The sequence below is a fragment of the Pipistrellus hanaki genome, assembly GCF_964339955.1.
Source record: "Pipistrellus hanaki genome assembly, chromosome: 19".
NCBI lineage: Eukaryota > Metazoa > Chordata > Mammalia > Chiroptera > Vespertilionidae > Pipistrellus > Pipistrellus hanaki.
In genome coordinates this window covers 3,238,289-3,263,899 of record NC_140521.1, presented here as the reverse complement: position 1 = coordinate 3,263,899, position 25,611 = coordinate 3,238,289, and the positions used below count along the sequence as shown (strand labels likewise).

Sequence of the window (25,611 nt, the reverse complement as noted above, 5' to 3'; positions counted from 1 at the left end):
TGGCACACTTTAAAATATTTTTAAAATTTATTTTAGAGAGGAAGGGAGAGAGATAGAAACATCAATGATAAAGAATCGTTGACCAGCTGCCTCCTTATAAAAAGGGAAACCAGGACACAAAGATAGACAGGCGTGCACAGAGGGGAGACCACGGGAGGACACACAGACCGTGTGAGGGTGGAAGCGATGCTGCCGCAGCCGGCGACCCTCCGGGGATCCCAGAAGCCGGAAAAGGCAATGAAGGATGGACCCTGACAGGAGCCGGGTCCTGGTGACACCTTGATCTTAGGCTTCTAGCTTTCAGGGCTGTGTGACGATACATTTCTTTTCTTTTCTTAAAAACTGATTGCAGAGAAGAAGGGAGAGGGAGAGAGAGAGAGAGAAACCTCAATGATGAGAGAGAATCAGTGATTGGCTGCCTCCTGCACGCCCCCTACTGGGGATCAAGCCTGCAACCCAGGCATGTGCCCTGGACAGGAATCGAACCCAGGACCCGTCAGTGTGCAGGCTGATGCTCTATCCACTGAGCCACACCGGCCAGGGCTCTCTCTTATCATTGATGTTTCTTTCTCTCTCTCCCTCTCCTTCTCTGGAGTCAATAAAAATACATTTTTAAAAAATCTTTAAAAAAGAAAATGAAGACATTCCCATGCCTGGCCCATTTCCCCCGAACAGCCCCTCTGGAGGGGAGAATGTGCCAGCACTAGACAGAACAGAGAGTTTCCCAACAGCAGCCTCTCCGGTGTGCCGGCAAATGATGCTGGTACCTGGCTGGTGCCCCTGGCCTGGCAAGGGCCTGGGGGGCAGAGCTGGGTGTGTGCTATTAGCAGAGTGTTAGCAGCCGTGTCTGCTGGATGCTCCAGGGATGTAGCTCGTGGTTCCTGGGGCTACAGCGGGAGCAGCTTGGCAGCCACGACCAGAGAGGCAGGGCGGTGCAGTGGTCACACCGGCGGGCTCTATGGGGCGCAGACCTGGGTTCTAGTCCCGGCTTCGCCTGCCCCTGCCTGGACGATGACAGCCAGCTAGAGCTGTCATATGCTGAGCCTGCTCCCTCCTCTGAAGAGAAGAGGCGATGGTTAGTATGGATGAGGTGCTTACGGCTCAGTGAAAACACAGGGAATGGTCTCTATTCAACCCTTACGAGTTACTTAAAGTAGGATTTATTCCTTAAAAACAGAGAGTTATGTCCTAGCATGTTTGGCTCAGTGGATAGAGCGTCGACCTTGGAACTGAAGGGTCCTGGGTTGGATTCCGGTCAAGGTCGCAGGTACCTGGGTTGCAAGCTCATCTGGGAGGCAACCAATTGATGTCTCTCTCTCTCTCTCTCTCCCTTATTGTTGTTTCTATCTCTTCCCCTTCACTCTCTCTAAAAACCAATGAAAAAAATACCTTCCAGTGAGGATTAACAACAATAAAAAACCCAGAAAGTTATGCCCCCCTTCCCAGTTCATACACATCCCGTCACAACCCTTGAAAAAAAAACAAATAATACACGTATATGGTTCCAAAACAGAAATCGTAGAGCGCCAAGTGCGCGAAATGCTTTGATTTGGACCGTTTTTTGCACCAACAAAAACAGCTGTCGCATCGGATTCAACCTCGTCAGTGCCAGCCAGTTCACAGAATTACCACTTTGTAACTAACTCGCTCACATTCCTCAACGACCCCACGAGGCAGTGACAGCCACACCCCGCTCCTGTCCGTACTTACTTCGTTCTCCTAAAGAGAAGCGGAGGGACCTGGGGGAGAGAGTGTCCGACACACGAGCCCCCGGGCGGGGCGTCCCCCTCGGGGCCCCGGACGCGCCAGGACCTGGGAGGCTCCTCGCGCGCGCGCCCCGGGGCCGGCCGGCCTCTACGTGGTCTCCCCGGAAAGGCGGGTCGGGACCCGCCGCCTCAATCAGTCTTGCTAGCGCTCCTAACAAAAGCTTTCGGAGCGACCGACGCGACAACCAATCAACGCCGAGCTCAGGCCCTCCCCGTGAGAGCGGAACTTCCAATTGGTGGAGTCGTTCGAGAGAGGCGGGACGGAGAGGAAAAGTCCTGCCTCCCTCGGAGCCTTGCACCAATCGCTGCGTCCGAGCGGCGGCCCATCCCCCTTGTTAGGTTGCGTGGTGCGTCGGGAACTTGGGCCTGAGGGCGGGGCGGGGAGCAGGCACGGGGCTTCGGGGAGGGGACGCTTCCTGCGGGCGCGCGCGCGCGCGGCCCGAGGACGGTGACAGCCACGCGCGCACGTGCGCGCGCACCCGGAGATCTCCATCGGCCGCGGAGAGGCGCGCGGGATCGGGATCGGCGTCGCCGCCGCCGTCTAGGGGGCCGGGTCCTGGTGACCTCAGCGTCCCTCATACCCCGAGTCCCGGAAAGCCGGGCCGGTTCCACCCCGTCGGTCCCGGCTCGCGATCCCTCCTTTACGGGCCGCCAGGGAGGGCCCGCCCCACGACTCCCCTTTTCGGCTCCCAGGGCAGGGTCCTCGCGGCCCATGCTGGCTGCTGGGGGCCCGCGCCGCCGCCTAGACAGTTCCCGGGCCGGCCGGCCTGCCACCATGGTGGCCCTGAGGCCTGTGCGGCTGCTCCAGGGGGGCTAACCGTCCCAGAGCGCGGGCCTTGGGGCGCGAGGGTCCCGGGCCTGGGAGCCCCGCGCCATGGCCGGGGCCATCGCTTCCCGCATGAGCTTCAGCTCGCTCAAGAGGAAGCAGCCCAAGACGTTCACCGTGCGGATCGTCACCATGGACGCCGAGATGGAGTTCAATTGCGAGGTGAGCGGGGGCCCCCGGGCAGCCCCGACGGGCTGGGCGCGGCGAGGTGGGAGCCTGGCCGCAATCCCTGCTCCTCCTCGGGGCCCCTCTAGGGCGGCGCCGATCACCGATCGGGGCGCCCCGGCCCGGGTGTCAGGCCGAGGTGGAAACTTGAGGGGTTCTGTTTATATCATTTCTGGGCGCCGATAGAGATGGGCCAGAACCGGAAGGGAGCCCTCTAGGCCCAAATCCTCGTGTCAAGGATACTTTGGTGTCTTTTCCAAGAGGGCACCGGGGCTGGGAAAGCACTTCCTGAAAGTTTTCATTCATTGTTACTGCCGGAGGCCGGGAGCATGGGCGGCGGCAGGTTCTAGGGTTCCATGAGGGCTTCAGCTCAAGCTCTAGAGAGTTTTCCCTTCGTTAGGTCATCTGTGTACCCCGGGCGTTAAAAGACATCTCTGTCTTATCGGGGAGTCTATGCTTGTTTCCCTTTTCCAAAACTTAAAATTTCTGGGGGAAAAAGAAAAAAAAAACTCTTTGAGGGAAGAGTCTTATACTTAAATTTCCTAGACAGTTTGCATGATGATAAGTTATTTGTTGAATTCTTTCGAAGAGGCAGGCTTTCATACATTTCTTTCTTTCTTTCTTTCTTTCTTGCTTTCTTTCTTTCTTTCTTTCTTTCTTTCTTTCTTTCTTTCTTTCTTTTTTTATTTTATTGATTTTATACAGAGAGGAAGGGGGAGAGAGAGTTAGAAACATCAATGAGAGAGAGTCATTGATCAGCTGCCTCTTGCACACCCCCTACTGGGGATATGCCCGCAACCAAGGTACATGCCCTTGACCGGAATCGAACCCGGGACCTTTCAGTCCCCAAGCCGACGCTCTATCCACTGAGCCAGACCGGTCCCGGCCATTTCTTTCTTTCTTTTCTTAATTTTATTGATTTTCCACAGAGAGGAAGGGAGAGGGATAGAGAGCTAGAAATGTCGATGAGAGAGAAACATCGACCAGCTGCCTCCTGCACACCCCGCACTGGGGATGTGCCCCCAACCAAGGTACATGCCTTTGACCGGAATCGAACCTGGGACCTTTCAGTCCACAGACCGATGCTCTATCCGCTGAGCCAAACCGGTTTCGGCAATACATTTCTTTCTTGAAGCAAGCGCTTAGCCGCCACGGTACTTGCTGTCTCTCAAGTAACTGAAGCCCTTGCTACTCCAAGTGTGGTCTGTGGACCAGCGTCATGGGCAGCGGTGACCCACGTCAGGGCGTGGAAACTTTTCCAGGAAAGGCCCGCATAATGGATATTTTCAGCTCCGAAGGCCGTACCGTCTCAGCTCTTCAGCTGGGCCCTGGTAGCCCAAACACTAACTTTCAGCAGGAGGCGCTCCACTGACCTGATTCTCTGTAAAACTGGTCAACATTATTTAAAAAAAAACAAACACTTTAAATCCTCTAGGAATGATAGGGGCCTGCATCGAGTGAAGAAATGCCTATTAAAAATATACATCATGCCCTAACCGGTGTGGCTCAGTAGATATAGCGTCGGCTGTGGACTGAAGGGTCCTAGGTTCGATTCCTGTCAAGGGCATGTATCTTGGTTGCTGGGCACATCCCCAGTAGGGGGTGTGCAGGAGGCAGCTGATGGATGTTCCCTCTCATTGATGTTTCTAACTCTCTATCACTCTCCCTTCCTCACTGTAAAAAAATCAATAAAATATTATATATATATATTACATCAACAGCCAGCTGGCGTGGCTCAAGTGGTTGAGCATCGACCTATGAACCTGGAGGTCACGGTTCGATTCCTGGTCAGGACACATCCCTAAATGTGGGGCTAGCCCGAGGCAGCCGATCAGTGATTCTCTCTCCTCATTGTTGTTTCTATCTCTCTCTTCCTCTCTGAAATCAATAAAAATATATATTTTAAAAATACGTAAACATTCCATAAGGGAGGTGAGCATTTGATCCAAGACCTCTGCCACCCTGCCTGCTCCCAGCTCAGCCAGGTAGAGAGAGAGTCTACTGCTAACCCTCAGGACGCAGGCTCCCTCTCGGCGCCGAGTCCGGAGGCTCTCTTCCCGGGAGGAGCAGGACTTCAGTGGCTTATCCTGCCCAAGGCTACTTGTTGCTGAGACGCAGGAAGTGGAGTGGGAAATGGGGCTTCTTTCACCCGCGCCTACTTATGGAAGAGGGGCTGTGCCCTGGGTGTGGCCCCCTGAGAATACTGGGCCCGTTTATTCTTGCCCCACACAGCTTATGAGATGGTGCTTCCGTCCGGAGAGCTAAACTGAGAAGGCCCCAAGCTGGTATGTCCCCATCCCCACTTCCACCAAGGGCTCAGAGATTTTGCCCGGAGGCAGAAGCCAGCTTTAAAATCCTTAGCTTTTTTTTTCCTTTTTTTTTTTTTCCTAGAGAGAGTGGAAGAGAGGGAAAGATAGAGAGAAATATCAATGTGAGAGAAACACATCGATTGGTTACCTCCTCCTGCACGTGCCCCAACCAGGTCCCGGTCCGGGGAGGAGCTTGCAACCGAGGTACAAGCCCTTGACTGGGAATCGAACCCAGGACCCTTTGGTCTTTAGGCCGACACTCTATCCACTGAGCCAAACCGCTAAGGCCTGAGCTTCTTTTTTAAAAATTTATTTATTAAATGTATTGGGGTGATATTGGTCAGCATGAATGGTTTCAGGTGTGGGTTTCTGTGTTACAAAATCTGTATATTGCACTGTGTGCCCACCACCCAAAGTCAAGTCTTCTCTAGTCTCCATATATTAGGACTCCCTTCTCGCCCACCCCTTCCCTCTGGCATTCACTACATGCTGTTTGTGTTCACACGTTTCAGTTTTATAGCCCACATATGATGAAATCATATAGCTCTTAGCTTTTTCTGACTTAATTCACTTAGCTTAATGTTGTTGCAATGGCGCTCTTTCATCCTTTCTATGGCCGAGTAGCATTCCGATGCGTATATGTAATGCATCTTCTTTATCCAGTTCTCTACGGGAGGGCACTTTGGTTGTTTCCATGTCTTGGCCACCGTAAATAATGTTGCAATGAACACAGGGACACATATATCTTTGGGAACACATGATTTCAAGTTCTTTTTTATTTTTATCTTCGGTAACACCCTTCTAATCTCTTCCCAAGGTAGTGACTTCATTTGCAATGGAGAAGTTTATGCCTCAGGGCGCTCAAGAACAGGAGAGGTCTCGGTAAAAGGCAGTTGGTAGGGTATTTATGGATTGCATAAGATAAAGCCGAAACCGGTTGCTCAGTGGATAGAGCACCGGCCTGCGCGCACGTAGAGTGCAATTGAAACTTCGTGGCCCATGCGCAGAAGTCGGTTTTGGCTCTCAAAAAAAATTTCAATCATTGTAGTGTTGATATTTGGCTCTGTCGACTAATGAGATTGCCGACCACTGGGTTAAACCCTAGGGTAACCACTAAAAAAAATCTTTACAAATATATGGTGCAAAAAATTTATTAAAGAAATTTAAATGCTTCATTAGAAAATATTCACTTTATGCAAAAGAAAAATGGCAGTTCTATACCAAATAGTTATGCAACTTAAATGAAATGGACAAATTCCTAAAGACACCAACTGTACCAGCATTGGCTCCAGAAGAGACCATCTGAATAGACCTACAGGGAAGAGTGTGACTCAGTAATAGAAATGCTAAGGGTCTCTCCAGAGGACTGAAGAGCTTCACTACTGAGTTCTGTCAAACCTTTCATGAAAATAAATGCCGCCCTAGCCAGTTTGGCTCAGTGGATAGAGCGTCGGTCTGTGGACTGAAGGGTCCCAGGCTCGATTCCGGCCAAGGGCACATGCCCAGATTGCGGGCTGGATCCCCAGTAGGGGGCGTGCAGGAGGCAGCCGATTAATGATTCTCTCTCATCATTGATGTTTCTATCTCTCTCTCCCTCTCCCTCTCTCTCTGAAATCAATAAAGAAATATTAAATAAGGAAAATTAATGCCAAATTTTCACAAATGATCCTCCCCCCTCAAAAAAAAAAGAGAAAGGGCCACTTTTTAGCTCATTTTATGAGGCCGGCATTACCCTGATACCAAAACCAGACAGAGACAGCACAAGAAAAGGAGAGACCAGTATCATGACTATAGAAGCAAAAATCCCACCACCACATTGGGGTCTGTGAAAAGGGATCATAGTATGGCTACTCAGAGAGGCAGAATGTTATAGTATGTAGTCTGGCCCTAACCGGTGTGGCTCAGTGGATAGAGCGTCGGCCTGCGGACTGAAGGGTCCCAGGTACGATTCCGGTCAAGGTCATGTACCTTGGTTGTGGATACATTCCCAGTTGGGGGTGTGCAGGAGGCAGCTGATCAATGTTTCTCTCTCATTGATGCTTCTAACTATCCTTCTTCTTTCCTCTCTGTAAAAATCAATACAATAATAAAAAAAAAACACACCACAATAAAGTATATAGTCTGTCAAGCCTTAAAGTGCATATTGGGGACCTGAGGATCTCGGTAAGACGTGTGGATCTGCATTTCTAACTGACTCTCAGGTGATGCTGCAGCCGAGAAGGTGGGTGGGCTCTGAAACAAGGCAGACCAGGCTTCATTGAGTTCCAGCTAAACTGCCTAAACCTGGGTCAGGCACGTCAGCTCCCTGGGCCTCAGCTTCCACATCAGTAAAATGGGCCGAGTATCACTGCCCCCACAAGGCTGCCATGAGGATGGCGGGCTGCGGAGAGCTGGGCGGAAAGAGAGGGACTGTCATTGGCCTAGGACAGTGGTCAGCAAGCTCATTAGTCAACGGAGCCAAATATCAGCAGCACAACGATTGACATTTCTTGTTTTTAAAAAAATATATATATTCTTTTATTGATTTCAGAGAGGAAGGGAGAGGGAGAGAGAGAGATAGAAACATCCATGATGAGAGACCCGAGCCCGCAACCCGGGCATGTGCCCTTGGCCGGCATTGAACCTGGGACTCTTCAGTCTGAAGGCCGACGCTCTATCCATGGAGCCAAGCTGGCTAGGGCTGAAATTTTTTTGGAGAGCCGAATTTTTTAAATTTCTCCTAACGCCACTTCTTCAACATAAGACTCGCCCAGGCCATGGTGTTTTGTGGAAGAGCCACGCTCAAGGGGCCCAAGAGCCGCGTGTGGCTCGCGAGCCGCGGTTTGCCGACCGCAGGCCTAGGAGGCTCAGGTGATTTGTCAAGCGGTTGCATCTCATTGAACCTCAAATTTGCAGTGAACATTTACCTGGTTTAAATGATGCGCAGATGTCCCGCTGGAAGCAGCGGCCGTGTGATCTACGGTGACTGAGTGAACTCCGCTTCTGAGAAGCCATCCGTCTTACTCTCCTGCCCTATTATTATGTTATACATTCCCCGGGCAAAGTGCTAATGCATTTGGGAGGAGAAAAAAAAGAAAAAAGAAGAAGAGAGATGGTTCTTGGCTTTATCGAGGTCAAAAGTAGGTGGCTTTTTTTTTTTTTTTAATAGGGAGTCAACTTCAGAACCAGTGGTAATTGACATACGAATCATGTCACCTTATGTTAATAAGTTGAAAAATTTTTTGCTGCAGAGATGGAGGGGGTGAGGGGAACTCTCTTCCTTGCACTGCTTGCTGCATTGCACAATTGGCTCAACGCTTTTGGAGGATTTTTCCACTCGAAAGACCTGATATTTGTCATTTTGAGAGAGTGGGCGCTGGAAGTAATTTGCCAGGAGGCTAAACGGTTCTGCTCTCCCTTATCGAGGCTGGAATTTTACTCTAATAACTCAATCCCCCGGGAAGAGGAGCCAAATATGAAAAATTTCTCCCAATTGAGTTGTGCGGGATTCTGATGCTATCTCGGGTTGAGAAATAAAGCCTGGTGCTGGGACAGAGCCCAAAGGTTTTCACAGGCCCGAGAGGGTCAGCATCGGTTTAACCGCCGACACACACTGGACATGGAGAGGAAAGCAGAAAGGACAGCTGGTATTTTCAGTAAGATGTGACATTTTAAAATATATATATATATTTATTGATATTTTTTACATAGGAAGGAAGAGGGCTAGAGAGCTAGAAACATCGATGAGAGAGAAACATCCATCAGCTGCCTCCTGCACACCCCCTACTGAGGATGTGCCCGCAACCAAGGTATTTTTTAACCAAGTAAAACGTTAGTACCAAATTAGTGCTGACTCAGGGGGGAAATCTTTAATCAAATCTGCAGCCACTGGAGGTGCTTGTCCCAGTGTAGGAATGGCTCCGCACCGCTAGGTGGGGTCAGAGCACATCATTTCTCCAAGGCTTCGGGCCCTTTGCGTCTTCCGGCTCCTTTTCACTTCTTCGGCAGATTTGGGTTTGGCAAGCTCTCAAGGCCTTTCTGCGGGTGAGTTCCGCCACGGCCTGCTTTCCCGCGCGTCCTGCCCATGCCTGTCTGTCTCCGGTTTCAGTCACTGTGGTCATCTGACTTCCAGAGAGAACATCAAGGCCCTAGTCGTTCCTAAACTCACCTGCCCTGGCCTGTGGTTCTACCTTCACCAAACAGGGTACCGTATTTTCCGGCGTATAAGACGACCTTTGAAACGAAAAAAAGCCTGCTCAGATTGGCCAGAGTCAGAGAGGCGGTCTATTAAAAAAAGAACTGGTGTTGCCTCAGTAGTGGGGGGTAGTCTTATACAGCGAATATAGGCCTAAACCTATGTTTTAACTGTAAAATTAGGGGGTCGTCTTATACGCCCGGTCGTCTTATACGCTGGAAAATACGGTATTTATCCGGTGCCCTCCTCCTGTGGATTTGAGATTCAGCCACTCCCACGAACGTGTTTAAAAAGTCTTCAGCCCACAGCGATCCTCCTCCATCGGGAGAAAATCTTACCAGTCCTGCCCACTCGTACGCACACCTGCCAGTGTTCAAGCCAGTGTCCTTATCATGAATGACATGAAACTGAGTCAGAGGTCAAGCTAGGGACAGAGACAGAATGCTTTTAAAATTTCTCTTCGGGCCAAGGCCTGGGTTCGCAGGAGCTGATTGGCATGAAAGGATTTGTGTTCCTGTCTGTGGTTCTGGGAACTTTTTTTTTTTTTTAAGGAATACACTCTTATTTATTTTTAAAAATATATTTTTATTGCCGAAACCGGTTTGGCTCAGTGGTAGAGCGTCGGTCTGCAGACTGAAAGGTCCTGGGTTCGATTCCGGTCAAGGGCATGTACCTTGGTTGCGGGCACATCCCCGGTAGGGGGTGTGCAAGAGGCAGCTGGTCGATGTTACTCTCTCATCGACGTTTCTAGCTCTCTATCTCTCTCCCTTCCTCTCTGTAAAAAATCAATAAAATATATTTAAAAAATATATATATATATTTTTATTGATTTCAGAGAGGACGGGACAGGGAGAGAGAGAGAGAGAGAGAAACATGAGTGATGAGAGAGAGAATCATTGATCAGCTGCCTCCTGCACGCCCCCTGCTGGGGATCGAGCCCGAAACCCCGGGCACATGCCCTTGACTGGATTCAAACCCAGGACCCTTCAGTCTTCAGGCTGATGTTCTACCCACTGGGCCAGACCAGCGAGGGCTGGAGGAATGCACTTTTATAAGGACAAAGTCCAATGCTGGTGCCGGGCAGGCAGGGTAAATTAGTGAGCTAATACTTAACCATGGTTATATTTCATAGCCTGCTCATCTTGCCTCGGGATGAGGTATGTGTCATTTAGCTTGGCATGTCTGCATTGAATTTCCTATTTCCTATTCGGAGCTCTGCAGAATTTTGATCCTCAGTATTTCAAGCGGTGCAATCATTGATAAATGCTGAGTAGCTAGAGCATCCTTGGTGCTCAAACACTTTTCTTTTTCAGCAGCATTGTAATTATCATTTTTGCTACATTAGAGAGTTCATTATCATGAGTGGGCTCCTGATTATTCGGAGAAAAGGGAGAAAATGGAGAATGCACAGGCCAATGGAATGTTCAGTGTCATTTACGCCCCTGAAAATGATTTCGAGCTATCGAATGGGGTGACCCAGGATTAAAAGAAATCATTACAGCAACAACAAAGGTACTGCACGGTGCATCCAATGCCATCCGGGCTCCGGGCGCCGACGGTGTTCATCCTGACAGACCACGTGACGACCGTGGCCGCCCGTGGCCGCGGAGACCACGGAGGTCAAGTGGCTCTCCCGGCGCCGCGGGCCAGGCTGTTTTATAGCCGTTTGACGAGGCCGCGATTGCCCTCCCGTCGGGAGCTCCATTCCGAGGACGGAAATTGTCTTCTTGGCTTTGGGCCGATTGCTGCTTTTATGGCGCCATCATCGTATTGTTCGTTTTTGCTTTGTCATCTGTCAAGCCGCTTTTGAAGTGCTTCATCTTTTTAAATCCTCACCCAGGGATATGTGTAGAGAGAGGGAGGGAGGAGAGACACAGAGAGAGAGAAACAGAGCGATATATGAGAGAAACACCCTGACTGATTGCCTCCCATATGCACACTGACTGGGGCTCAAACCCGCACCCCAGGTATGTGCCCTAATTGGGATCAGACCTGCCACCTTTGGGTGTACAGGACGATGCTTCCACTACCAGGCCTCATCTTCTTTCGTGGCATCAGAAAACCCGGGCATTGCAGGGAGCAGGAGAGATTGACAGGCGGGGACACTGAGGCTGGCTGAGCTGTGTGGCTTCCCCAGGAGTGCAGGCTTGTGTGTGGCAGTGGGAGTGAGCTCAGAATGCACATCTCCTCTCTCTTGGGTTCACTGCGGCTGCCGTACCCCCCCTCTTTTTTTTTTTTTTTTTTTAAAGTATATTTTATTGATTTTGTACAGAGAGGAAAGGAGAGAGATAGAGAGCTAGAAACATCGATGAGAGACAGTCATCGACCAGCTGCCTCTTGCACACCCCCTACTGGGGATATGCCCGCAACCAAGGTACATGCCCTTGACCGGAATCGAACCCGGGACCTTTCAGTCCCCAAGCCGACGCTCTATCCATTGAGCCAAACCGGTCTCGGCCCCCCCCTCTTTTTAAAAAAAATATATTTAAGTTTTTACAGAGAGGAAGGGAGAGGGATAGAAAGCTAGAAACATCAATGAGAGAGAAACATCGATCAGCTGCCTCTTGCACACCCCCTACTGGGGATGTGCACGCAACCAAGGTACATGCCCTTGACCGGAATCGAACCCAGGACCCTTCAGTCCGCAGGTCGGCGCTCTATCCACTGAGCCAAACCGGCTTCGGCGTACCCCCTCTCTTTCTCAGCAGGAAGCATGTCAGGAGCTGCAGACATAACCCCTGGGGGTGGGAGGGCGGGAGGCAGACACCTGTTTTCCTGTCCATCCCCACTCACGTGCCTGGTGCTTGTGGCCGGGGGCGGCGCTGAGGTAATGGATCTCAGGAAGGCCTGGTTACAGATGATGGAAGCGCCTCCTGCTGCTGGCGCGGGGAGGGCGCAGGCTGGGCTGTAACCAGGCCGGGGCGCCGGTTAGAAAGAGGGAGGAAGTAGTTTCAAGGTGGAAGGTCTTGAAACCCACCATTTAAATAGATTTTGCATCCTCACGGAGACCATTGGAGGACTGGGGCAGGAAAATTACTTGCTATGGTTGATTATGACAGAAATCGACAGGACAAGAGAGTGGAGATGGGATTTATTTATTTATTTATTTATTTTTTAAAGAGGAGGCTCTAGGTTTATGAGATTTTGCTCAGATTTAGATGAGTGACATAGGGCGCTGTGATTGCTACACCAGAGAAATGAATTTCTTTTTTTTTTTTTACCCTAAAAATCCTGTTTCTACTTGGAGGGTCCCCTTCCCCCTCGTGTTGAGAAATAATGGCTGATTGGGGGTGGTGTCCCCTTTCACTCCCATAGGAAACAGATCGATCGATCGATCTGTAGTGTGAGCTCATCAGCCATAAGAACCTGCTTCTGTGTATCTGGCTTGGGGAGTGCTGGTTTTATTACCTGCATTGCAGCGCTTTTTTATCTTCTTTGATGAAATAATATTTTAGTGGGACTCATTATTCACTGACTGTAGAGCAAAATCATTTGTAATAACTCTAGATTGTGTTTGTCTAGGATCTCGAGGTAATTGGCATCTGTTTGTTTTGTTTCTTTTTTCAAAACGGACAAATAAAAGTTGTATTTGGATCTTGGATCTGGCACGTTAGCATCTTCGGTTCTCAAAGTTTCCTTAGAGTAAATCAGTTCTTGTGGGCCGGCCACGACCTTGAATGTCAGGGGTAAATGCTGAGGAGGAATCGCAGCCCTCCTTGGTTTTCCGTCTCTGGAATGACGGTCAGCAGGTGCTCCATGTCCGGACCCTGGGGAGGCACCGTTCCTTCTGTTGCTCTATCTGTAAGGGAGCTAACTGTTGGACACACTTTTTTAAAGGAGTTTTCTTTAAAAAAAAAAATTTTTTTTAAAAATTAATTTCAGAGAGAAAGAGAGAGAGAGAAACATTAATGTGAGGGAAACAACCTGGGTATGTGCCCTGATTGGGAATTGAACCTGCGACCCTTTGGTGCATGGGACTGTGCTCCAACCCACCTGAGCCGCACCAGCCCGGGCAAATGGTAGTCTACACCGGCTAATTGCCCTCACCGGTTTTGCTCAGTGGATAGAGCCATGGCCTGTGGACTGAAGGGTCCCAGGTTTGATCCGGTCAACGGCATGTACCTTGGTTGCTGGCACATCCCCGGTAGGGAGTGTACAAGAGGCAGCTGATCGATGTTTCTAACTCTCTATCCCTCTCCCTTTCTCTCTGTAAAAAAAAAAAAAAAAAATCAATAAAATATATTGAAAAAAAACAAACACGCAAACAACAACAAACCGGCCAGTTGTAAGCTGGCCGTCCTGGGTGTTATTCACAGTCAGCAGCCCCCACTCAGCCCTGGGGGCCGTGGGTGCCGGTTGCTTCCTGCAGCAGGTAAGTGCTGCATCCGGCTACGTCCCCGCCGGGAGGATAAGTGCTCAGCGCTGTTTGCTTAAAACATTCTGGGCTGATAAATCACAAGCACTTCACTCCGGATAAAGCCCATAAATTCAGCCCCTAGAAAAAATAACAAGCTGACAGCACTTAGTCCTGTTTATAAAGTTCGTCCACATCTATCTTCGGCGCAGGCACAAGTCTCTCTCTGTGAAACAGCACTGCAGACGGTTAACGTAACGAGAGCACAGCCACGGAGCACGGAGCACCGCCCCCCGGCCCCGCCGTTAGCCGTTAGCCCTCCGCGTGAAGGGCACCTTGAGGCGGGGCAGTCCAGACCTGCGCTCCTTCTGCCTTTCTCCTGCAGATCACCTCGCTCCCTCCACCTCTCTTTTCCTGTCTGTAAGTGAGCATCTGCGGCTCAGCTCCCCCCGCAGAGGCTGAGGGGAGGCCAGGAGCCGCTGTGCTGGTGCGTGCGGAGCCGTCTGAACCCTCGGGCCAGGTGGAGAGACATGGGCACATCCGGGTTTAACGGGACGTTTCATCAGAACCAGGAGCTGTTCTGTTTGGGGCAGTCCGCTCAGGAAGGATGACAAGCCCCATGGCAGACACAGTGGCCGTCGGGTGGGTCTGCGTGCGGCGCCCGAGAGGCTCATTGTGCGACCAGTGTCAGAAGAGGAACTGTTTTATTTTCTAAAATATGTTTTTATGGATGTCAGAGAGGAAGGGAGCGGGAGAGAGAGAGAGAAACATCCACGATGAGAGAGAATCGTCGATCGCTGCCTCCTGCGCGCCCCACATGGAGGATGGAGCCCACAACCCGGGCCTGGGCCCTGACCGGGATTCGAACCGTGACCTCCTGGTTCACAGATCGATGCCCGATCCTGAGCCACGCCGGCCCGGCAAGAAAAGGAAATATTTTAATTTAAAAAAAATAAACATGAGACTCAGCCCCCTGGCCGTGGCTTCTCGGAGACCCGGCAGGCGTTGGGAGGGGACGCGTGCCCGCTCAGAACCAGTGGCCGGCCGCCGTGGCTCCTGACCCGCCGTGGCTCCTGACCCGCCGTGGCTCCCGGCCGCCATGGCTCCTGACCCGCCGTGGCTCCCGGCCGCCGTGGCTCCCGGCCGCCGTGGCTCCCGACCCGCCGTGGCGCGGCCGTCACGCGCCCTGGGCCGGAGCTGCGTCTCAGCGCTGCGCTGAGCGACCACTGCAGCGAGGGCAGTTACGCGGCCTGCCAGACACCGGGAGAGTGCAGAGAGCATCCCTTCATTTGCAGCAGCTTGGGCCCAAGTGGCAGGCATGCGGGTCCCTCCAGCTGGTGTGAGTGCCCCCCCCCTTTCTTGGCCCCTTCACCAGGGGCAGACCAGCTACCCCACTTGGCTTTTTTCCTTTTCTTTCTTTTTTAATATTTTATTGATTTTTTACAGAGAGGAGGAGAGAGGGATAGAGAGTTAGAAACATCGATGAGAGAGGAACATCGATCAGCCGCCTCTTGCACACCCCCTACTGGGGATGTGCCCGCAACCAAGGTACATGCCCTTGACCGGAATCGAACCCGGGTCCCTTCAGTCCCCAAGCCGACGCTCTATCCACTGAGCCACACCGGTTTCGGCCTACCCCACTTGGCTTTCAAGACCCAGCTCAGACTCAGGAAGAAGCAGCCCCCCCTCGCCCCCACCCGTCCGGGCTGTGTTCCCATGGCACTCCGTCCCGTTAGCATTTGCCAGGCTGCATTTGCCTTATCCATTTACCTGTCTCCCTGTCATCGTGAACAGGGACGGTGTCTCGCCCCGGACTCATCATTTATCTCCTGTGCTGAGCACAATGACGGGCCGGAGCGGCTGCTCACTAAATGTTTGTCAAATGAGTGATGGCATGTGACTTCAATGAGAATTGATGGTGCCCCTTCTGGTCTGTCATCCATCATCCACCGAGCGGATTAGGACCGGGAGGCTCTTCGCGGAGCCCCTAGAGGATGGAAGGAGTGGCGGCGGCGGCCAGCCGGGCTGGAATGGGGGAGTCGCTGCCCTCTATGGAGTATTTACCACGGGCAGGTCTCTGCCGCAGGCCTTTTCATTGTGTTAATGCCCTTAGTGCTCAGATCGGGCCGCTCAGATCATCTGCTGGTTATCCCGGTGGAAAGCTCAGTAAAAGCCACCCCCTGCCCTTTTAGCCTGGCTCCCGGGAAGAAGGAAGTCCTGAGGGTTAGACATCTATCTTATCTAAGGCTGTGACTGCTTTCTGTATCTCTGGGAGGGTCCTAGGAGGAAGCAGTCACACCGAAGGGGGTAGAGATGGGGCAGATGGTGCTCTGTTCTGAGGTGCCTACAATCTAGGGAAACGTTTAGACGGTCCGATCACATCACAGCATCAGCGCGGTGCAGGGGTCACTGTCAGACTCTGAGCTCGGTCCCATCCCGGGCAGTTGGCTGCCACCAAGGAGGCCCCATTGACAGCCCAAGACCTCCCCGGGCAGGCGTCCGAGAACCAGCCGGAGCTGCTGAGAAACGTGGTGCTTGTTTCTAAAGAAGTAGAACCCACCCTCACCTGTTTGGCACTTGCCCGGGTGGCAGGCTCGATCCCCAGGTGTTTCTGGGTCTCTTTTCCTCTCCCTTCCTCTCTGAAATCAATTTTTAAAAAATGTATATATTTTTAAAAATCAGAATACCTCCAGGGAACTGCAAGCCATCTGGTAAAAACAGACAGCCTGAAGGCAGGAGGGGGCGCGGTGGGAATGGGGTGCGGTGTGGTTGGGGCTCGCCCTGGGGTCTTTGAAGACTTTTGGGCGGAGGAGTGAGGGGATCAGATCAGATTCTGGAATGTGCTCTGACAACAGGGTGGAGACTGAGTTGGAGGAAAGGAGCCTGGGATCAGGCAGGACGGAAGGAGGCCAGCTCCTGTCTGCACGGAGGTGGTGGGCGGGAGAGAAGGTACCCGATGCCAGCGGGACCGAGAGAGGGAGGGAGGATCAAGGATGCCCGTGTGTCTAGCCCGAGCACCGGGGGTTCCTTTAAAGGAGAGAGAGGACACGGCAGAAGCAGCAGGTTTCAAGGGGAACAGAGAGCAATTAAATTTTTAGACAAGATAAGTGACGGTGCCTGAGGAAACCCAGTAAAAGCGACCTAAATGCATTTGATCAAAGTCTTCGCTCTGGTTAGATCTGGCTCGATCGTTCAGTGATTAAAATTTTTTCCTTTCGGTTAGTGCTAACCACCAACATGTCTACCTACCCGAGGATGCACTCTCCAACATGCCCTCCCCCACAAGACACAGGAGGCTTGCTCAGTCCTCCTCACTCGGGGTTCTACTTTTTTCTTTTTTTTAATATATATTTTATTGATTTTTTAAAATATATTTTATTGATTTTTTTACAGAGAGGAAGGGAGAGGGATAGAGAGTTAGAAACATCCATGAGAGAGAAACATCCATCAGCTGCCTCCTGCACACCCCAAACTGCACATCGTGTGCAAGCAAGGTACATGCCCTTGACCGGAATCGAACCTGCCACCCTTCAGTCTGCAGGCCGACGCCCTATCCACTGAGATGGACCAGCCAGGGCCGTAAGTTAAAAATCCAAGCAGGGCATTTTGAATCAGTATGAGAACTTTCCCCCCGTTTCTCCTTGGGAACAAAGACATGGGCTCTGCGTTCAGCAGGGATAGTCTTGCATTTTGAAAGCAAAGAAATAGGAAGGAATACAAGAAAACTGCATTAATGCGGTATTACGCTTGAGAACTTAAACTCCCAAATCAGGACATTCCCTCGTCATCCATTCCCTGTGCAGCTTCCTTCAGATGCCCAGGCATCCCGTCTGCAGCCTGTCTGTGCCATGCCGTGGTGCTGTGGTGCCATGCCGACCGCGCCGTATCCCGGCCTGGCCGCGGCTGTGCGTTAGGGAGGATCTGGAATTACTTTGATCTTGGCCCTTGGGTGTTTAACTTCTCCAAGCTAATGCCTGGGGTTTTTTTTATTTTTATTGTTCTATTATCTTGTAGCAAGGTAGTCATTTATAATTTATATACTGTGTACCGGCTTAAAATAGAGACAAGAGAATGCTCAGCGTCCCGAAGCTTCTGGTTTTCCAAAATAACATTTCTCCGGTGCCGTCTGCCTGGAGGAACTGAAACCTGCCGAGCGTTGAAAAGCCCTTTGTCCTGTTGTCAGACAGGGACGCGCTGTGCCGGCGAGCGGAGCGGTGTGAAGCCCTGCCAAGGGGGAGAGGGGTCATTTTTTAAAAAAATTGTCGTTTGGTTTTATTCCCTGCGAAATGATTTCCGAAGACGGCAGCCTCTGCCGGGTCTCGGGGGCCTCGCTGGAGTCACGGGGAGGGGCCAAGGGCAGAGCGGGAAGGACGGATGGGAGACACGGCCCGGCCAAGGACAGCGGCCGGACGCAGCCAGCCACTTGTCTGCTGCGGTTTGGAGTCCTTCCAGCCGGGCTGCCACTGGGCTCTGCCATTGGCCTGCGGGCCGGGGAGGGGGACGGCCTCGGAGAACACGCTGTCCATTCACAGATATTAAAAATAGAAGCCTCAGTGAGAAGTCCTCTGTAATGCAGGGTTAGCCAAAGCCAATCGGCTATCAGAGGCCTGTCTTACCTTTTTCCTCTTTGCTTTTATACCAAGTCATCTAAACCCTAATTATTCCCTCCTTCCTTTTCCTTATGCACCGTTAGAGTGCCAGGAACTGGGGAGAGATTTCTTTTTTACTTATTTACTTATTATTATTATTATTATTATTTTATTTTAGAGAGGAAGAAAGAGGGAGAGAGAAACATCCATGATGAGAGAGAATCATCGATTGGCTGCCTCCTGCTTGCCACACATTGGGGGTCAAGCCCACACAGCCTGGGCAGGTTTCCTGACGGGGAACCAAACCTTGGGCTTCCTGGTTCATAGTTCGACGCTCAACCACTGAGCCACACCGGCCGGGCCTGGGTGGAGATGTCTAAAGAGGGCGGACGGAGAGCTGGGTCTGCAGTCAAGTGGTCTTGTTCTTCTGGCGTCCGGCGACGCTGTCACTGAGTCCCGAGATCATTCTCACTCTGCCCCCTGTGATGTGATGTGTCTCACACACTCATGACTGTGCCTGGGGAACCTGTGAATGCCCACCTGGGACCTGGGGCCCTTTGGGGAGGGGGGAGCCGTGGCCGCCCACGGGCAGTTTGGGAACAAGCTGGGTGATTTAGCTCGAAAGCCACCAGGTGGCAACATTTACTAAACCGCCGGGCGTTTTCTTTCCCCACGAAGACGGGGAGCTTGATTTTCCAGCTGCGAGACTGGACGGCTGCTGTGAGGCCCGGGTCAGCCGCCGTCGCTCAGGTCCTCGTCGGTCTCTGTTCGTCCCCGGTTCAGACGCTGAGAGTCTGACATTGCTCCGTGCGGGCAAGCGGCCGCCCCTTTGGCCTCCGTTCCCCCTCGCGATCGGAGTGGACTGACTGGTCTCTCACGTTGTTTTTCTCCAGGATTTATGACTGTGGTTACAGCGTCTTTTCCTAGGTCGCTTTAAAAAAAAAAGTTCTGGTCAGACCAGCCTTTACATTTTTTCTATCCACTCATCTGCTGAGGGGCACTGGGCTGTTTCCAGATCTCAGCTGCTGTGAGGAACGCTGGCTCATAACATGTTTTTTTTTTTCTTTCTCCTCGTGGTTTGCAGATGAAGTGGAAGGGGAAGGACCTGTTTGACCTGGTGTGCCGGACACTGGGGCTGCGGGAGACCTGGTTCTTCGGGCTGCAGTACACCATCAAGGACACCGTGGCCTGGCTCAAAACCGACAAGAAGGTCGGGCTGGGCGTGGGTGAAGCCCGAGGGGCCGTTGTCTGCTCACCAAGGGGCTGGGGGGTCCAGGGCAGAGAGGGGGCTTTCCCCCCCTCCCCGGGCTCTCCTGGGCACGTGGCACCCACTGCCGTCACACTGCTGCCGCCCCCGGCTGACCCCTCATGGAGCCGCTAGTCAGGCTTTGTGAATAAAAGTGACATCACGTTACTTAGAATATATGTCTTTGAAAGGTTTCCTTGGGGTTCGTGTGCTTTATGAGGTTTCTTTTTATTTTATTTTCTATTTTTTGTTTTTTAAATTATTTTTTATTGATTTCAGTGAGGAAAGGACAGGGAGAGAGAGAGAGAAACGTCCATGATGAGAATCACTGATTGGCTGCCTCCTGCACGCCCCCCTCTGGGGGCGTCGGGAAGTCCACTGTGACCCACGTTAACGGGGACTGGGAGCCCGTCACGTGGCGCGCGTAGGGCCCGGAGGGAAACTGTTCTGGAGAGCAGATGGCGCAGGCTTTTCGGGGGGCGGATGGGGCTGCGGGAAGATGAAAGGCGTGCGGCTTACTGCCTGCGCCTAAGTGCTCTCGTGGGGCGTCTCTGAGGTTCCTGGAAACACAGGGTCGCCACGGGGGACAGTGTCACGTCTCCTGCTTCGCTGGTGTTCAGCCGATGTGACGGAGATGTAGTTCATCGCCCTAAGCTCCATTCCAACACGGACCTAAATGGTGGGGGCTGTTGGCAGCAAGAAAAGGGAATAGAGAACTATCCCACTACTTTCAGAAAAATTAGAGAAAACATTCCGCCTGCCAGAAAGGGCAGCAGCCCAGGACCCGAGACCTCTGTGGCCTGGAGGACACGTGTGCCTTAATCTCTCCTCACCCCGTGGGCACACATTCATTAGCTTGGCTCAGAAAGGCCATTGGAAGTCATACTTCTTGTGAATCACAACCTCTGGGAAATGTGATGAATTTATTACTTTTTAAAAATACATGTTTATTGATTTCGGAGAGGAAGGGAGAGAAAGAGAGAGAGATAGAAACATCCATGATGAGAAGAGAGTCATGGATCGGCTGCCCCCTGCACTCCCCCCACTAGGGATTGAGCCCACATCCTGGGCATGTGCCCCTGCCTGGGAATCGAACCGGGACCTCCTGGTTCATAGGGTGATACTCAACCACTGAGCCACACCGGCTGGACACGTGATGAGTTTAGAGGGGGAAATATCTGTACGCTCCTGTGAGAGGGTCTCCGGTGGGGGTACCGTGGCGGGCTGGGGAGAGACGCCAACGTCGCCGGGTTGTCTTCCGCTCTGCGGTCTGCAGGTGCTGGATCACGATGTCTCCAAGGAGGAGCCGGTCACCTTTCACTTCCTGGCCAAGTTCTACCCCGAGAACGCCGAGGAGGAGCTGGTGCAGGAGATCACGCAGCATCTGTTCTTCCTGCAGGTGCGGTGGTCCGTGCTCCCCCTCGCTCCGGGATGCTCCTCAGGCTCCGTGGACGCCCCTCGGGCTCCGGGACGCCCCCCGGGCTCCGGGACGCTCCCCGGGCTCCGGGACGCCCCTCGGGCTCTGGGATGCTCCTCGGGCTCCGGGGACGCCCCTCGGGCTCCGGGACGCCCCTCGGGCTCCGGGACGCCCCTCGGGCTCCGGGACGCCCCTCGGGCTCCGGGATGCTCCTCGGGCTCCGGGGACGCTCCTTGGGCGGGTGGCAGAGGCCGTAATGGGCCTGCGGGAAGAAGACTGTCCACAGCATTCCAGAGCTGACCCCGAGGCCTCACGTGGTGACAAGGTCCCGCCCCCAGAAAGCCGGTCCTTTCGGTTCTGAAATGGACCACACCTTTAGGATAGGAGGAGGTTTTTTAAAAATTAAATATATTTTATTGATTTTTTTTTACAGAGAGGAAGGGAGAGGGATAGAGAGCTAGAAACATCGATGAGAAACATCGATCAGCTGCCTCCTGCACACCCCCTACTGAGGATGTGCCTGCAACCAAGGTATTTTTTAACCAAGTAAAACGTTAGTACCAAATTAGTGCTGACCACCAAGGTCCATGCCCTTGACCGGAACCGAAGTTGGGGCCCTTTGGGCCGTCCTCAGGCCGATGCTCTGTCCACTGAGCCAAGCTCGGTTCATCTCGGTTGTCACCATGAAGACGGTCTCTCCTCCTCAGCACTTGATCGTGAGCAGGAGCGATGAGGGGTGTTCAGGCATGGCCGTCTCACCAGTGACTTCTCCACCTGAGCTCCCCCCTGTCTGCAGCAATAAAATAAAATAAAATAAAAATCGTACCCTCTGTCCGCGGCATTGGCAGGCGGCCCTCGTCCGCCGTGACCAGCTGCGCGGCTCACGGCCATGTCCCCTGTCGCCTTCAGGTGAAGAAGCAGATCTTGGATGAGAAGATCTACTGCCCGCCCGAGGCCTCTGTGCTGCTGGCTTCCTACGCCGTCCAGGCCAAGGTGGGCTCCCAGCGGAGGGACTCGTTTGGCGGGGCAGGAAGTGTCGCGCGCGGGGTCGCACCAGTCGCCTGCTTCTTGGGGTTTTCTAGACTTCAGGAGGCTCTCCGCAGCTGGGGGGAGGGTGTGGGGGGGAACCAAGTCTCACTTCTGTATGAGCTCACAAGTATGTGTGTATACAAGTAAGTGTGTGTGTGTGTGTGTGTGTGTGTGTGTATGTGTGTACAAGTAAGTGTGTTTGTGTGTACAAGTAAGTGTGTGAGTGTGAGTGTGTGTGTACAAGTAAGTGTGTGTGTGTGTGTACAAGTAAGTGTGTGTGTGTGTATGTGTATACAAGTAAGTGTGTGTGTGTACAAGTAAGTGTGTGTGTGTATGTGTGTACAAGTAAGTGTGTGTGTGTGTGTGTGTACAAGTAAGTGTGTGTGTGTGTACAAGTAAGTGTGTGTGTGTGTATGTGTGTACAAGTAAGTGTGTGAGTGTGAGTGTGTGTGTACAAGTAAGTGTGTGAGTGTGTGTGAGTGTGTGTGTGTGTACAAGTAAGTGTGTAGCTTGATAACTTTTCTTTGTGATCTCATTGTGCACGCATGGTTGCTTACACTTACTGAACCAACCTCTCCTTTTTCTCTCTTTTTTTTCTCTTTCTTTATTTTAAAATATGTTTTTGTTGATTTTAAAGATGAAGGGAGAGGGGGAGAGAGAGAGAGAAAGAGAGAGAGAGAGAGAGAGAGAGACAGACAGACATCAATGATGAGAGAGAAACATCGATCAGTTGCCTCCTGCACACCCATTACTGCGGATGTGCCCACAACCAAGGTACATGCCCTTGACCAGAATCGGACATGGGACCCTTCAGTCCGCAGGCTGACGCTCTATCCACTGAGCCACACTGGTTACGGCAGAATTAGGGTATCTTGATGACTGTTGTGATTTTTGTATCATCTTCTGCTAGTATTTTCCTTTGCAGTTGGAGGTGTCTGTCCCCTAACGCCACATCCCTGCAGCGTTACCAAAACGAATAAAACCATCTTCACTTCTTAGCCTGCTTTTCCTGCTGTAGCTTCATGCGATGTCAGGTCAGAGTCAGGAGGTACCCTGTTAGCCTGTCGCTTGGAGGAGAAAGGAGTCTGTACCTGCTAGTCAGACCGACGAGCCCGGGAGTCATTGGGTGACTCGGAGTCCTCTGACGCCTGGGCTGGCGGTGGCAGGGTGCTCACGCCCCAAACCAGTGGGTGTTGATTCTGTCGCAGTACAGACTGAGCCGTGTGCCCAAGGTCATCCGGGCAATCTTGGGGTAAAGCTAACGGCAGAATTCATGGCCCTGGGATTACATTTTGTGCCGCCCCCTATTCCGCTGCCCAGATAAATGAGTCATTGGGGGAAAGAAAAGAAAGAAAAAAAAGGCCCACAGAAAATGGGCCTCGATTCAACGAGGACATATGCTTCCTTTTATGCTTTGATTAAGAATATTAATAACAGGAAAATGTGCCCTTTCCATCAGCATCACCCTGATGGCGATGAAGCAGTCATTGTCGCCCTCATTAATCCGAGCACTTCCTGGCCCGGAACGGAGTTCCTGTTTAGCACGCTCTCTCCCCAGCTGAGCGAGGCCCCCATGCTCCCCGGCACCCCCTCTCTCCTTACAGGGCTTCCATCTCAGAGGCTGCCTTTTCTGTGCGTGGGTTTTGGGCCACACATTCAAAGGCCGTGTGTGTGTATGTGTGTGTGTGTGTGTGTGTGTGTGTTTGTGTGTGTTTGTGTGTGTGTGTTTGTGGGGGGAGGGGACTTGGAGCCCGCAGATGTTTGCTTAAACAGATTTCACTAGGAAAGCCCTCCTCATTTAGAGATGAAAGTGATTCACAGAGCACATATGTGGCTCATATGGAGGGGGATGTTCTGTGTGGTTTTTTTGTTTGTTTGTTTGTTTGTTTTTCTTTCTGGTGTAAATTCTCGGGAATCTCACAAATAAAGCAATTGAGAAGTTGGGTGTATGTAAGAGACATGTGAAGCAGTGGTTCTCAGCCTTTCTAATGCCGAGGCCCTTTCATACGGTTCCTCATGTTGTGGTGACCCCCAACCATAACATGATTTTCGTTGCTACTTCACAACTGTAACTGTGCTGCTGTCATGAACCGTCATGTAAATATCTGTGTTTTCCGATGGTCTTAGGCGACCCTGCTAGCGGTTCTCAACCTGTGGATCCTGTGCGTATAAATTTTATCTCAATTAAAAAAAATAGGTGTGGCCACATTACCCTCCAGCGTGACTTCTAAGAACGGTGTGTGAGAATACCTGTCCTCCACATCCTCATGCTGTCAGTCTTTTCCCCGTCTGCTGATGTGACAGGAAAAAAAAAAATATGGATTTTTCAGAGTTTTCATTTCCTTGCTGACCGGTTGGGGCTGAGCGTCTTTTCACAGATTTACTTTCCTCTGCGAGGCTGGTGCTTAGGATCTGCCCGTTTTCCCCCTCTACGGCTTATCTCTTCCTCGGTGATTTATAGGAGCTCCGTTTACGATGGGTATTAACCTTCTATCTTTTTTTTTTTTTTAACGTGTCAGACTGTCAATCTCTTGCTGTCTTGAGTGACTTTTTAGAATGGCTTTACCCACCATTATTATACGCATGTCCGTCTACTTTTCGTCCTGGTATTTTGATGCTTTTCACTGATGGTTTAAGGCTTCCATCCATCTGTGATCTGGTGCCGGAGGTGCGTGCGGTAGGGATCTGATTATCTATGCGATACGTGCATTGATGAAATCTTTTATGTTTTGTGAGATCCCGTTCGGAGCGTTTTGTCTGATCTCCCGTGCAGACAGGCAGGGGAGAGCATCTAACCTCCGGAAGGACATTCAGTATCTGCTTCACGTGGGCACTGACTCCCAGAACCCCATGCATGGCGAACTCCTGTCTTGAATTTAAACTCAGTTGGCTTATAATCAGGGGTGGATCCAGGTTTTGTGCGGCCTGAAGTTTCCATAACTTCAGGAGTTTTATTTTGTTTTTTTTCAACCCAAGAATACTAATGATGCGTATAAAGCTGGGCACAGAGCCTTGAAACCCCAAGCTCGGTCCCTAGCTACCGTCTCGGGATGCGATGCTTTTGGACATAAAAGGCGGAGGACAGCCGGCTCTACCTGTGCCGCCCCGACTCTCTTTATCTCCGCCAGCTGCCACAACCTAAGGGTTTTCTTCTCCTTTTGTTTCTTAAAGGCTCATTATAGAGCCGACGCTCACATCCAGGCGGCTTTCATGTGGCGAGTGGAGTCCGCCCGGGCTCCGTCAGCGGCCCTTTGCTGCCTCCGCACAGCTCGCACGTAACCTATTTGATCGGCGGAGTCGCCGGGAGCTCAGTATGATAATGTGGGTCGTTAATCTCGGGAGCCTCTGGAACCTGGATTTACAGCCTGCACTCTGCATATCTGCTTACTTGTGCACTGCGGCCCGGCCAGCGCTCCCGAGAGGCATGCAAATGCGGCGAGCCTCCTGCCCCTGGGAAAACCCGGCCGGTCTGGCTCAGTGGGTGGAGCGGGGGCCAGGGGCGCAGGCCGGGCTGCGGCCCGATCACCCATTGGGCGTGTGGAAGATGGCCGGTCAGCGATTCTCTCTCGTCATGGATCTTTCTTTCTTTCTTTTTCAAATATATTTTATTTATTTTAGAGAAGAAGGTTTCGGCTCAGCCTTTCTTCTGTCTTCCCCTTGTTAGTGGCTGCACGGATACACGTTTATAGAAGATTGTCCTGAAACACCGAGCTTTGTGGGTTTGTTCCCAAGGAAA

General features: G+C 51.8%; 1 protein-coding gene across 3 annotated transcripts in view; it reads left to right on the top strand.

Annotated features, from left to right (window-relative positions):
• Positions 1–2,136: 2,136 nt before the first annotated feature.
• Positions 2,137–25,611, top strand: part of NF2 (NF2, moesin-ezrin-radixin like (MERLIN) tumor suppressor) — a 49,960-nt gene continuing 26,485 nt past the window's right edge. For all 3 annotated transcript variants that reach the window (XM_084867515.1, XM_084867517.1, XM_084867516.1), the window contains exons 1-4: positions 2,137–2,754; positions 19,268–19,393; positions 20,706–20,828; positions 21,756–21,839. In XM_084867515.1, coding sequence (XP_084723641.1) covers positions 2,641–2,754; positions 19,268–19,393; positions 20,706–20,828; positions 21,756–21,839 — 447 coding nt within the window. In that variant the 5' untranslated portion in view covers positions 2,137–2,640. The remainder of the gene's footprint in view (positions 2,755–19,267; positions 19,394–20,705; positions 20,829–21,755; positions 21,840–25,611) is intronic.